We start from the raw sequence: 14,514 nt of genomic DNA, 5'->3' as shown, positions 1-14,514 counted from the left end.
AGGGGAGGGAGATTGGGCTGAGGCGGCCGCTGGGCCCGCCGCGCTGAGCCCCGGGGGTCCGGAGGGGAGCGGGGCCTCTCGGGTTGGGCCTCGCCCCGCTGGTCCCGCTTAATTCCTCCCTTTTTACAAAGTGTGTTGCGTTAAACCTCGCGATTTGAAGTTCTTGGGCGCTGTTTTCCAGCAGTTGCGGTGCAAACCCACCCGAGTTTTTTCCCTTTTTTTTTTTTTTTGGTTTTTTTGTTTTTGGTCCCCCCCCCCCCGTAAATCTGCTCACTGTAATTCCCACGTATCGTTTCCAAAGGTTAACCTACTTGGCAGGGTAGTCCTATCAAGTATTTAAGTGCATGCTCGTTTTCGGTTGTTCAGGATTATCCTACTTAAGGGAAAATGGGGAGTGTGTTGGTTAATGTTTCTTGAGGGTAGATTGAAGTGAAAAAGTTGACTGGAAAAAGAAAAAAAAAGAGAGGCACTAAATCAAAAGTATCACGAATCAAGGTTTCTCAAGAGCTTTGCACTCTGGTGTGGTATTAAATATAGGTAAATTCTAAAGATGGTAATAAATGAATGAGAAATGATGATCTCGCAGACTCAAATGTGCTAAGTGAGATACATTTCAGCCTTTATCTCTGTCTGTATCAGCACGACTTGTTGTGTCTAACTGGTTTGTATATGGGACATTTCCAGCCAGGTTTGGAGATGGATTATATGACTCCTACATGAGGATAGATCAGATTAGGTACCAGGAGTCTGCAAACGAAGAACACAGCCCCTCAGGACTTCCTTCCCTCGGCAGATCTAATGTGAGTATTTCAATGTTGTGTGGCCCTTCACGTTGTGTTGTGTGGCAGGGAGAGCTGTCAAGGAGTTTGATATCTCGATATAAGGCAAAAAAGTGGGATGTTGCAGCTTTGTAGTAGCTTATTAACATCTTTTGAGCATAAACAGGGTGTGATATGGTGCTCAGTGCAGAACTTGGTCGGCAGCCTCAGAAATCTTATCTTACTGTCCTCAGCTCCTGTTTTAATCAAGAAAGTTACTTGACAAATGGCTGGGGTGTTCTGCTGTGTCACCTTGTCTCTTGATAAGCATGTAAATCTACACGTGCTTTGCTTTAGCTCTTCCACGTTTCCATTTTAGTTCCCCTCATGAAAATTCTGTGAGATAAGTACTTAGGAACAGCAGAAGGAGCCAAGTTTGCTTGGCTGCCACATGTCTTACCAAAGTATCTTTTTCCTCTGAAAATTTTGGTGTTATCTGACAAAATAGCTCGTTATGGGCTGAAGGTGTTAACGTGCTTCTTTGTAAGTGCTGTCTGTCCTCAGCAGGTGGGGAGTTATGAGATCTTAAATGGATTCACCTGAGCAGTGCTGGTTGGATTTAACTGTGCTGTGATCTGACCTCTCTATGGTTTTTAAGTGTGTTTTGTCTCTTGTTGAAACTGAGGAGCCTGAGCTTGAAAAAAAAAAAGCACATCACAACAAACTCTCTCTAAGAAGTGAAAATACTTATTTTGCTGAATAAGCTGCATTTGAAAATCATCACCTTGTGGGAATTTCTTGTAACAGATTTTAGTAATTAATTTGGTCTGTGCCATTCACTCATCAGCAGGGGTTTGTGTTTTCCCTTCTTGGCAGCTTTGAGGAAGAGCAGAAGAAGTTAAAGAGATTTGTTTAGCAGTAGAGTTTGAAGAGTAGTGGGATGTTTCCAGGGAAGTGGGAACTTCTAAAATGCATTGATTAAGTTACGGTGTAATGTAGTGGGATGTTTCCAGGGAAGTGGGAACTTTTAAAATGCATTAAGTTACGGTGTAACCTCAGTTGTTTGTAACTGAACAGGAACCTGCAGAATGAAACTATGAATAGTTTGTTTCACTGGTGTATCTTATTCTTTGTGTTTTATCCATTAAGCCTGGTAACTTCTTAAGGTTAAGGATTGAAAAATTGGTGTATCTTATTCTTTGTGTTTTATCCATCAAGCCTGGTAACTTCTTAAGTTTAAGAATGAAAAATGCCTAGTTTTGCTGTGAATGACATAACAAAATACAGCCTTAGTGGTGTCTTGCAAGCAGGGCTGAAATGAAGTATGCCAGGATGAAAACCATGATGTTCAACTTTAGTGGGAAAGTACCTGGAATGAAGTGATATTTGGTTTCCTTGTAAGATTTTTGTATTACGATTAAATGTTACATGAGAATTACAGAGTTCTGCAGCTGTCCATTCTTTTCATGCTGGCTATAAGAGAACATAAATATCTCTGCCTTGAGAATTCATGGGTTTCATTCAGTATTCAGAAAATAGCTGGTGCATTTCTGCAGAATCAGTTGTGTGGGAACTGGGCTAACAGCTTCTCGATTAGAATGGAGTTGTGTAAGCATGTGCCAGTTGTCATTCTAATTTCTTGGCTGCTACTAGAACTTTATCAATCAAACAAAACCTGTGCAGCCTGTGATTAGTAAAAGAGAGCTGGTGTTACCCAGAAGTCAGCTGACTTGGACTGTAGCTCATCTGAGCTCAGGTGAAGATTGATCTAAATTTGTACCTTATCATCACGTGGCAAATGATTCTGGTAGTCCTCCAAGAATGAAAATTTAGTTCTTACTACTGGCTGGCTCTTGAGTTGGGCTTCCGATGCAAAGCTATAGTTTCTTCTTGAAGAAATAGTTGCAGGATACGTGGAATCATTAGTTCATTGTTTGTTTAGAGATTCAAAGGTACAAAATGTTTGCTAAAACAGCAGCATTAGCAGAGTTGTGCTTGCTCCTGAATAGGGAATACTTAGATGTAGAGCTGTTTGCAAAGCTTTAACAGTTCCAACTGATGACATTCAGACTGCTAACACCATTTTTTGGAAGTCAGATAGTTGAAAGAAACATGTGTGCCCCAGCAGGGTGTTCTGAAGCTGTGGTGTGTGATTCTGTGTCATTCCTGCCCTTGGCTGGGGACAGTGTGTGGCCAGGACCTGCCTCAGGGCCCTTGTCTGCAGAGGTGGTGCAGTTGAGGCTGCTCTGAATCACAGCGACCAAAAGCTGCTCCTGTTGTGCACACAGTTGAAACCCATGTAGGGAGAATTACCAAGTTTTGATTGCAAAGGTGGAGATAGGACAGGCTTGGGTTGTTTTGATTTTCCCCCTGGCTTCTGCCCCCCCCGAAAACTTCAGAAAACAAACAAGTGTGAACCTTGTTCTGTGCTTAGGTTCTCTGTTTATTTGTGAACGTACCGCTTGCTGGACTGAACAGTCTTGTAGCTAGTTCTGAAAACATGTCCTTATCTTGGAGGTTCAGCCAGACTCTGAGAAAAAAGGCGTTTTTTCCAAGTGACGAGGGCTGGGCTTTTGTGTTTTTGTTTCAGGCTTTCTGGCAAGGCGTGGCTCTTCCAGCACACTGCACTTTGGGGTTGATAGGGCACAGAGTAGTGGAATTTAGTAGGATATATCCCATGGCCCCTAATTGCCGTTGATAAGGACTGACTTCTGCAGGAAATGCCCATTTTTTGGGGCCTGTGAGCATGAGCTAACATTGCAGAGCAGCACCAACAAAGAGACTCTCTTAAGAGACGTGTAGTTGTTTTTGGCAAGAACATTCACTTCCCTTATTTACTGGCTGTGCCGAGATGTTGGGTTGTATGTAACTAAAAAGGAATTTGGTTTTATTGCAGTGGATCTGCAGGTTTATTTATATTTTTTGTTTGATTCCTGTGTAGTTATTTTGGTTTTCAGGGATTCGGTTTGGCATGTGTCTCAAATCTTTATTTTTAGATTAAAGGACAAAATGGAAAACAGATGTTGCTACTCTAGTCGTGGCTTCTTCAGTCTTGCCCAGGATAAGCCAACACCTCTCTGCTGGCTGTCAGCTGGAGTGTCAGTGAGTGGAAAAGGGGAATAGCTGCTATTCTAGTGAGGGTCAGAATTCCAGTAATTTGTAAAAATTACAAGCTTGAAAAATCTCACAGTGCTTTTCTCACCTTCAGTGTGTCCGTTTCAGATGTGAGTGTTGTCACACAGGGCAGTAAGAGGCAGTAGCTGCAGACTAATGGCAACAAAGTTGGAGTAAAAGATTTTTGATTATTCAGAGCTTCCATGTCTGTCTTAAGTGAGTTGTGCAGCTACCAAAGGGAGTTTAGGTTATAATGGCATTTTCCCTTCAAAGAAAAAAGCACCATATTTAATTTTTTTTAAAAAGTATATCTTTTCATGCTCTGTCATCCTTTTGGTCCTTGTTCAGCTTGGTTACACCAGCCTTGTGTCACTTGCTGTCATTTCTTTGTCTTCCTTTGGCACACTTGTCTTTGCAATATTCCTGACACTTCCCTGCACACTGGTGGGACGTTGCATGTCTCAGACAGGTGCAAGTTGCATCTGTCCTTGGTTGTGTTTGCTGCACCCACGGTTAGAGCTAAACATAGCTGTGCCCCCGGCTGTTTGCTGACAGCTCAGACAAGTTATTGTGTCCTTGTTTGAGTGTTTGTCCATCCAGGTTTACCCTTTTTGGATTTTAAAGTACACTACAGCTTGTTTCAGTAAGTTGCCTTCTCTTTGTGTACCTTTCCATAATCATACTTGTAACTTCAGTTAGTTTAGGTCCAGCATTGTTTATTTGTTTTTAATAAAAATGCAAAACCCCACTGATGTTATTGGTTTTGTTTCACAATGTATCAATGTTATTCTTAGTCTGTACTTTAAAAGATAAACCTTGTTGTTTTGTTTTTTTTTTCCTCACCTGTAGGTTTCTAGCAACAAACTAGCAATGAAGGATCACCCTCTGACTGGAAGTCAGGTTAAAGTGGAGCAGTTATTTGAGGACTCTGGCAACAGAAGGAGCAGCACTCTTCAGTCTGCAGGAGTCGCTGGGTCAGAGAGGTCTCTTCCTTCACTGATGAAAGATAAAAGTTCAGAGAGCCTGAGCACTTCTAAAGTTAGTTCCTCAAAAGCACCTAAAGCCATTTCCCAAGCTCCAGAGCAAGCTGTCAAACAGTACAAACACCAGTTGTCTGCTTATGAACAGCAAGAGATATTTAATTTTCCTGAAATTTACTTTGTGGGTCCAGCTGCAAAAAAGAGACAAGGAGTAATCGGTGGTCCCAACAATGGAGGTTATGATGATGACCAAGGCAGCTACATTCACGTGCCCCATGACCATCTTGCTTACAGGTATGAAGTACTCAAAATCATTGGCAAGGGCAGTTTTGGACAAGTTGCTAAAGTCTATGATCACAAACTGCACCAACACTTGGCCTTAAAGATGGTTCGCAATGAGAAGCGGTTCCATCGCCAAGCGGCAGAGGAAATCCGGATCCTGGAGCACCTGAAGAAGCAGGATAAAACAGGCAGTATGAATGTTATCCACATGCTGGAAAGCTTCACCTTTCGGAACCATATCTGTATGACCTTTGAACTCTTGAGTATGAACCTGTATGAGCTGATTAAAAGGAATAAGTTTCAGGGCTTCAGTATCCAACTGGTACGCAAGTTTGCTCACTCTATACTGCAGTGTTTGGATGCCCTTTATAGGAACAAAATCATACACTGTGACTTGAAGCCAGAAAATATCCTCCTAAAACAGCAAGGGAGGAGTGGAATCAAGGTTATAGATTTTGGGTCCAGCTGTTTTGAGCACCAAAGAGTCTACACATATATTCAGTCTCGATTTTATCGAGCGCCAGAGGTAATTCTGGGAAGTCGCTATGGGATGCCCATAGATATGTGGAGTTTTGGCTGCATTCTGGTGGAGCTATTGACTGGATACCCTCTTTTTCCTGGAGAGGATGAGGGAGACCAACTAGCTTGTATGATGGAACTTCTCGGAATGCCACCTCAGAAGCTTTTGGATCAATCCAAGCGAGCCAAGAACTTCATCAACTCGAAGGGTCACCCTCGCTACTGCACGGTCACTACCCATGCAGATGGAAGGGTGACCCTCACCGGAACCCGCTCGCGCCGGGGGAAGCTCCGAGGTGCTCCAGGGAACAAAGACTGGGTGACAGCCCTGAAAGGCTGTGATGATCCCTTGTTCATAGAGTTCCTGAAGGAATGTCTCAGCTGGGATCCTTCCGCACGCATGACCCCGAGTCAAGCTTTAAGGCACCCTTGGATTTGTAAACGAACACCCAAACCCCCCAGCACTGACAAAACCTCCAACAAACGGATTTCGAGCTACACAAGTTCTTTCACAGGAATAGGGTCTAAGTTGCCTCCTGTGGTTGGAGTGGCCAACAAGTTGAGGGCAAATTTAACTTCTGACTCCCACGGCAGCATCCCGCTGTGTACTGTGCTCCCCAAGCTGGTCAGCTCGTAGCCAACTGCCTATTTCCACATCACCTTGTATTTTAATTGTCTGTTAATAACGTGTAAGGAGGTTGAATGCAGAGGTTTTAAATGGATTTACTTTTTATTAGAGGCTAAAGAAGTTCAGTCAACATGTACACATTAAAAGGGCTAACTTTTATCCAGTTGTTCCCCTCACAGCGTGGTGCATATTGTGTTACTGGGTAGGTCAGCTCAGCTGGTGAGTAAAATAAAGAGTTTGGCAGATGTGCTTTTTAATAATGCTCTTGTAGAAAACCAACTATCAGGATGGTTTAAGAGATTCTTTTGCTTAAGACAGCAAGGGATGTTGATTTAAAATACGTGTTTTCAGTTAATCCTCAACTGAACTCTTTTTTTATTCCAGGGGAGAATTTTTACATCTATTGTCAAAAGCACAAACTTATTAATGCAATGCATTGAGATCTTACAAACTGCTCATTTCTGTTAGAAGAATTTGATTTCTCTGCACTGCTTTTCTCTCACCAATCCTGGCTACATTTTAAAAAAATATCATGGGATGTAGACACCGAAGGAATTTGGTGTTAAAATTTTATCAGCTGAATATTTGTTTCCAAAGGAGTATAGAAGTGCCATGGAAAACAGGTCAGCTCTAAATAAAATTACTAACTTCTGTACAATTTCTATTTCCCTTAAAAGTCTATGGAAAGCTGACAGGGGGTTCAAGACCAGGACTGGTCCAGTTTGTACAGGGCTAATGAGTCCATTATTTGCTTTTTTGGAGCTCAGATTTAAAACCATTTCTGCCAGGTGTGTGTTTGTTTGTATTCCAGTGTTACTCCCAAAACAAAAATATTGAACTTAAAGAACTGTTTTATAAACATGTTAGAGATTCTGGTCATTTCAAAAATATCTTTTGTTTTTTTCTTTTTTGTATAGAGTGAATTCCATTAAATACATGGAGCTCTTTTAGTAAAAAGCAAACATGCCACCCCTGTCAGACAAAGCAAAGTTGTTGAGGCCCAGAACTGTCTTAACTGGAACCATGCTCTGGAATCTAAGCATGGTCTGGGAAATATCAGGAAAGACTGATGAGGTGCAGAAACTGGGGGATCCAAATCAAAACACGTTCTGGGAAAAACTGCTTTACTTCTAATCGTATTCCTTCAGGTCTTGGAGAGAGACCTGCCTATGTTTTCTCATTCTTGAAATAAATGAGCTTGTATTTCCTCTTCCTTTATCTTCCAAGAACATGAAAGGTGGTGCGACCTGTAGTGACAACAGCACAGCTTGTTGGGGTTGTTGCTTCTTGCAGCCACTTGGCCTGAGTCCATTTACTAAAACATCTGATCTCTTGCCAGGTGCCTGAACACAATTTAAAATACAATTTAGAGCTTTTATGAACAGAAGGTTTTAAATGTAATGAGTTTCTCTGTAGCAAGTTTTTAATGTTAAAACAAGGAGACTCTCAGTATGCAAACAAAGGACTTTTCAGGGTGATTTTTAAGATAAGGTGGCTGCATGTTCAGTGGGAGACCCTCCCTCTGAGGATGTGGGGCTGCCTTCTCTGCTCTGTTTAATTACAGCACGGGTGAAATGCTGGGTGGAGGCTTGTATAAAAAGCCAAAAAGACAGAGCCAAAGCTCTAGACTTTCCAAGACTGTTGTTTAAACTGAGACTCTCATGTCCTTGGCTTTTCTGAGTTCTTTTGTGTTACAAGTGTAAACTCAGTAAGCTTAGTAATACTATGAAATAGGAGTCTAGCCTTTATCCACACAGCTACAGGTAATACAGTGTGTATTGTGGTATGTTCATGGTTCACTTCATAGTAGTGCATGACTGGTATTTTTTTTTAATTTTGCTTAGTTGAGTGAAGTTTTGTTTGAATGGAGAACCAGGGAAGTGGATTTTTTGGGGAAAATGGCAGTAGATGCCATTGATTTTAGTAGAAGCTCTAATAGATGTGGCACATTTTTGGCAGCCAGAAACATTGTTCTTCCTCCTCTGCCCTTCACTCTATGCATTTTTTTACAAAATATACCTGGTGAGTGAAGAGAGAGGAACCTTTCAGGAGCAATAGTTTGTTGGGAAGGATGCATAGAAAAAAGCACTTTATATAGAGACTGTAAAGTGGAGCCTGGCAGAAGATAATGTTATGGGGAGAATTGTTTTGGTTGAAAGAGACCTTTAAGATCATCAAGTCCAACTATGGTGCTGTGCTAGGAGCTGTACAAACAGGTCTTCTCTTAGGAACACAGAGTAGTACCTTGGTTCTAAACCATTTTCATCTCTAAAATGCCAAATGTACAATAATCATTCTCCTGTGACTTCTGGGAACAGGTTACTCTGAGCTAACTTCTAGTCTTAACAGCCTCTTGTGTACACACAGTAATCTCACTTAAGGCTGGTGCTGTAAAAGCGCAGATAAAGTAATTAGCTGGCAAGAATATTGCTTTTTATCTAGAAAATGTGTTCAGCATGACCTGACTGCACAAGGTGCCCATTATGAGTAGCAGATATTTAAGACTGGATCTTGCTTATTTGGGACTACTATATTTTAAAATCTAGTGCATAATTAACTATCTTGCTACTTTGGGGCTCTTACCTCTCTAGCCATAGGAGGTGAGAAGGAAAGGGGAGCAGCCTCAGAAGACCTGTGCTGTATTGCAGAGGACTTCTTCATAACCCAGGAATACAGCTGAGAATATATTGGTCTTGTTTCCAATTACCAAGCCCATTTTCTCTATAAAATGTTTGCTTTCAGTGAATGGTGTGACCCAGTATTCCCAAACTGGGAAAGCCCTTCAGGTGATCTAATAAATCTCATATCTGGGAGAGAGCTGAGGAATTGTCCCTGCAGACCCTTGACTTGTTGAGTTCCTTGTGAGTGAGCATGGGAGCTGGACACGGGCTGTGTCACGGGGCAGTGTCATTGAGAGGCTGGTCAGGGTCACAGCTAAACACTACTGAGGTCTGAAATCCCCTGAAGTCTTTTGTTTTCATTAGTCATGATGCTGGTTAGAATTTTAACAGTAGTCTAAACTTGTCCAAATAGATGAGCAGGAGCAGTTTTTATTTGTGTGGTAACTCTTGGCTTTGCCAGTTTGTTGATCTGTCCCTCGCCTGCTGCTTCAGCCTGCTCTGCTGGGAAGTTAGCACAGAACAAAAGCAACTATTTGGGTTCACAGCAAAACAGACATTGCATTTATAAACATCACCCAGACTTGTTTCAAAATGTTCCTTATAACGTTCCCTCTGTTTTGCTACACTGTTGGTCTCTGTGTTGTAAATAACATGCTCTGTTTATTGTCCGCATTTTTAGCTGTTTGGTTTAGCAGTGTTGTTCTATGACAAGGCATGAGCATCACCTCTGGCTTTTACTCTCGGGTCCAAATCTTGTCTGCCTGTACAAGCTGCAAGGAGAAACTTGAAGGATTCATCTTCCCTGCAGAAGATGGTGCCACAGCCAGGCACCCACCCAGGCTGCCTACAGCCCTGGACAGGTTGGATCTCACTAACAGCAGCTGTCGAATGTGAAGCTGGTTTCACAACAGTGACCTGATTTCAGGATCTGTGTACCACAGGTACTCTTCACTAGAGGTTATATCCTTCCCACCCAGCTGGAACAGGAACTCGAGCTGTCCAGTGACCTAAGAATTCAGAACAGATTTAACTGGAAAGCTTTAAGGTGACTTTTGTGGAAGAGCAGGTGTGTTGCTCCATCTGAAGTTGTTTACAATCCTTGTGACCTGTTAGGACTTTCATGCAGCTGAAAACTTTTAAAGCAGCAATTTATCAGTAGAGGTTCTTTGCAATGGTCATCCTCTTTAAAACTACCTCTGAAATAAACCTAGGGTCCTTTTTAAAGGGATATTCACTGCAGATTACAGCTCTTCTTGTTGGTTTTTTTTCCACATTTAATACTAATGGCTGTTTTGGCTGTGGAACCTGTACATGATGATCTCAGCAATGTCTTACTAATCCTGGCCATACAAGCAAAAGGCTGATTCTGCACCCAGAGATCTCTGCTCGAATGATTGATACAAATCCCCTGCCTGCCCAAGTTTAATTCTGCTGTGGAAGTTGAGAGCCAAAATAATACGGAAAGATCTGTGGTACTTCTCTGCAGTCCCCAGCTGGGTGTCAAAACAAACTCTGCTGGAAGACTTGATTGACAAAACCTGCAGGTTTTGCTTATGTTGAGCACTGGGAGCTGTGGGTACCTGGCAGTTATGAAAACTGGCCATCATGTTTTTATACTTATTACTTGTCACAGATAGTATTTGGGTTTTTTAAAATGATTATAAATTGTATAAGGCTTTGGGGAAATGTATCCACTTAACACTTCCTATAAAAGAGCCCTTAGGTGTTCTAAAACTCCACTGATACCTTAGAGTTCTTTAACTCCCACTGAAACATGTCAAATGCTGGGATCATCAGAGCAGTCTTGGGTAGGTGAACATTGTCCCTGCACTCAGAGGCAGTGACTTTAATCCAAATTCAGTTCTTGCAGACAGGCTAACTCAGTAAGTCTGTTTTGCTAGAAGAATAACCCATGTTCCCTCCACATAGTGCTGTGCCTTATTATTTTACCAGCCTACATCTGTCTTGGTGCAATCAAATTACTATTCAGGGTTTCTTATACATTGCAGATGTTCATACTAAATGTCAATGTCTAAAGAATTTACAGACTAGCCTTTTTGTTATAAATATTGTGATGAGGTGTAATATGGTGGAGAATGTAGAAAACATTTAAGGTGCATGTGAATCTAACTCTGTGAAGGAACACTTTGGAGATGAGTCAGTCTCAAACTATGTATCTAAATGTAATGAACAGATATTTCCTAAAGTTGTATTTCGGTTCCTTTTTAAAAGAAAATAAATACATTAATTTTCTTTAGCAGCAGGCTGTGCAAATTCCTAGAAAATACTTGCTTTTTTTTTTTTTTTAAAAAAAAGGTATTTATTCCAGATGCTGTAACTTGTGTTGCCAGACACTGCCCTCTGTGGCATCTCACCAGAGATCAGTAGAAAATTTGCAGACTCTGTGTGAACAGATGATTTTGGGGTGTCTGTGCTACATGTGGTGAATGCTCTGATCTGACAAATGTTCTTCTTGTTAATGATGCTGTAATTAGAATGGATCAAAGTCTGACCATGACATTCTTCAGTTGTCACTTTCTTACCCAACCCACTAGAGATCTTTTTAAAGCTCAGAATCCTGCTTATCCCTAGGCTGGAAGGAGAAATCCAGTAATAGCCACTTAAGGAAGATTTGCTTTTATTAGAAACCTATAAATGGATAACCTATTGTACACAAGTGGATATTGGAATAGTTGGAAGATGAAATCATGCTGCAATAAAAAGGTCTCTAGCAATGACCTGTGTGATTAAACGATGTGTGTTACATGCAGAAGGTTTGCAGGCAGCACTGGGTGGGGTTTTTTTCCTGGTTTTAATACGGATGAATAGCAAATGTTTCATTAAGAAAAGTTTACAATCTGAAAACAGTTGCAAAATATGCACATGCAAACATTTAAGGGCTCTCTGAGTGTCCTTGTTTATAGTCCATATATGTTCATGTAGGTCTCCAGCCCACAGCACTGAGCCTGCTCCGTCTGTCACAGCTACTGATTTTCATGGGACAGCCTCTGTGTGAGGGTTTTGTGTGACTGTTGTGTGGTGCTGTCTCAGGCACAGCTCCTCATTTTAAAGGAGCAGGCTTATCTTGGTGCCTCGTGGTGCCTGTTGATGGAATATAAGGTGTTGTATCCCAGACTCTGCTGTTTGGAGCTCTGTGTGCTGTGCCCTGGGGTGCTGCTCCGTGCCAGCTAAGGAAGGGGAATCTGATACTGAAGCTGTATCCATGGAATTCTGTCTGAATTATGCTGAGGGATGTCAGTGTAAAACCTGCATCTCTGCACAGTTGGGTTGGGGGGCTAGAGGCCTGGAGCCCAGCCTGTTGTTGCTAATGTGGTATATTCCATCTATTATTAATTATTGTAGTTCATCAATGAATGTGCCTAGTTGAAGGAAAAATTAATCAGGAGAGTCTTGAGTCATGTTGACAGGCAGAAGGGGAGGTTGACTTGCATTTAGCAACATGCCTTTGGGTTTGCTGGGTTTAACTTTTCAACCTTTGCTAGTAGGAGGGTGATGCTGTTCCAGGTAGCAGGTTCATTTAGCACAAAGTGCTTTTAAGAAGCAGCTCCATCCGTCCAGCAGGTGAGTGGTTGGGCAGCACAAATCTGCCCAGTTCCATCCCTGCCTGCTGACATGGCACAGACACGGGCTGAGGGCTTGTTTTGAGCTGCCTACCCAGTTTGTCCTTGTTAGCTGAGACTTCAGTGGTGGGAGCTTCAGGTTTGGGTCGTTTGATACAGTTTAAAGGAGATTTGTGGCCTTTCCCTCGAGGGGCTGGGGCTGCTGTGTGAGCAGTGACAAGGACACTTGCAGCAGCCAGTGCCAGTCTTGTCTGATTCATCTCATCCTTTTTATAAACCGAGTTCCTTGCTGCACAGACTATGAATGGGTTGTAGGCAGCTCTGGCTTTGTTTTCTTTCCTCTTGTCAAATTACCCTTAACAGGCTTTACAAATGGTTTTTAGGGCAGCCACATGCACAGATGCTCTGAAGTGTCTTTTCTTCTGAACAGAGTTTTCTTCTCCCCACACGAGTTCATGCTCTCTGGCCAAGGCCCACACGAGGCACACAAAGTGTGTTTCCGTGCTATGTTTTCCTTTCTCTCCCGGGTTCAGGGAGGCACAACAACTGCGGGGACAGAGGGGAAGGCAGTTGCTCCAGCAGCAGCACATAGGTACCCCCAGGCACCTGGGCAGTCTGAACACGCCAGGAATGGAAGGAGGGTTTGGGATCTGGCTCCTCAGAGCCTCAGGGCTCAAAGCACCAGCTCTGCCCTCACCACAGGGGTTTAAAGGGACAGACCTGGCTGCTTCAGCTGGTCTGCTTTGTCTGCTGGGGTGAAATAGTTGCCCAAATTAAGTCTGCCCATTCTTAAGTGCTGAGAGGAGCTTTCTAAAGATGACTGAGGGTCAGGCCCAGCCTCTTGCCACGGAGCCATGTAAGGATTCGCATTCCTCCTGCAGCTTGGAAACTCTGATGCTTGGCTTTACATCAGGGGAGAGGAGATTCAAGGAAATTGTTTTCCTGGGCAAGTGGGGTGTAGGTAGGGAGGCAGAGACAATGATTGTAATAAGAGTAATTAAGCATAGCTGAGAAGGGATTGAAAGAAGTAAAGTGGGTGCCTGATTAGCCCACAGAACGTACTGTTGGAGGCTGTTGTAAAGACCAGTGATGCTGGTTTTAAAACAGGTTGGGGTTTTTCTTCACTGTTTTCACTGCATTGTGAGAATACCTCAGATGTGCTGCACTAGACAAGTGTGCTTTTGAGCAAGGGGATTGGCAGGCAAGAAGTAATGCAGCTGGTTCTTGCCCTGGGCAGCTCCAGGGCTTCAGGGAAGTTGCTGTGGACACGTGTCCCTGGAAATGCAAGAAGCCATAACTAAGAAGGAGCTGGGAGAGCAGAGCCTTGAGCTTGGCTGGTGGCCTTTGAGGTCTGTGAGCAGCCACATGGAAGGAGATCTTGTAGGGCAGGAAAAAAAAATATGGAAAAATAGGATTTCCACCCTGCCACAGTCAGCAGGAGCCTCGGCAGCTTGTGCTGCTCACACTGAGGTAGGCAAAGGTTGAGAAGGAGAGGGCAAAAGTGGTGTCTGACTCCATAGTATCACAGGTCTGACTGATGATGCCCAAGGTCCTCCTTGCTGCCCTGCACCCACAGGGTGACATCTCCCACTGTGTGCGTGCCCCTCTGCCAGCCCTGCCTCTGTTCATGACAGAAGCTGCCAGTCTCTCCAGCAGGTGTTGATGATGGATGGCATAAGTGGAATTATATTTGAGGTGTGGGCAGCCAGCTGTAAAGTCATCAACCAGGAAAGGTCACACAAGTCATTTACACCAGAAGTTCTCTGCTCTCGAAAGCCATAAGTGCAGAATGAGTATGTGTGAGCAAGCAGAGAGGGGTGTTGTGTGTGAGGCTGGATCTCTGAGACATGAGCTGTATATCCCCTGGGTATTCCCTTCACAATTCCCTTCATTGCTGTTGCCTGGTGCAGAGCTCAGGGAGTAACGAGCCCTTGGCACAGTTTGGTCCCGATGCTGCCAGCTTGTCTGGCAGGGGCTAGGAAAGGGCTGGAGACAGTATCTGCCAGGGCCTGAGCAGCTCCTCGGCCCCTG

General features: G+C 43.2%; 2 protein-coding genes across 2 annotated transcripts in view; both read left to right on the top strand.

The window, feature by feature from the left end:
- Positions 1-695: 695 nt before the first annotated feature.
- On the top strand, positions 696-6,290 carry DYRK3 (dual-specificity tyrosine-(Y)-phosphorylation regulated kinase 3). The gene is made up of 2 exons (XM_009997517.1): positions 696-800; positions 4,722-6,290. The coding sequence occupies exons 1-2, from the start codon at positions 717-719 to the stop codon at positions 6,288-6,290; spliced, it is 1,653 nt and encodes a 550-aa protein (XP_009995819.1). The 5' UTR covers positions 696-716.
- Positions 6,291-6,893: 603 nt separating this feature from the next.
- The window catches only part of MAPKAPK2 (mitogen-activated protein kinase-activated protein kinase 2), a 42,779-nt gene continuing 35,158 nt past the window's right edge, over positions 6,894-14,514 (top strand). Inside the window, exon 1 of the mRNA XM_009997516.1 lies at positions 6,894-6,904. Coding sequence (XP_009995818.1) covers positions 6,894-6,904 — 11 coding nt within the window. The remainder of the gene's footprint in view (positions 6,905-14,514) is intronic.

The sequence above is a fragment of the Chaetura pelagica genome, unplaced genomic scaffold, assembly GCF_000747805.2.
Source record: "Chaetura pelagica isolate M959 unplaced genomic scaffold, ChaPel_1.0 scaffold215, whole genome shotgun sequence".
Lineage (NCBI taxonomy): Eukaryota > Metazoa > Chordata > Aves > Apodiformes > Apodidae > Chaetura > Chaetura pelagica.
The sequence above is the reverse complement of the archived record's forward strand: the minus strand, read 5'-3'. Positions and strand labels throughout refer to the sequence as shown.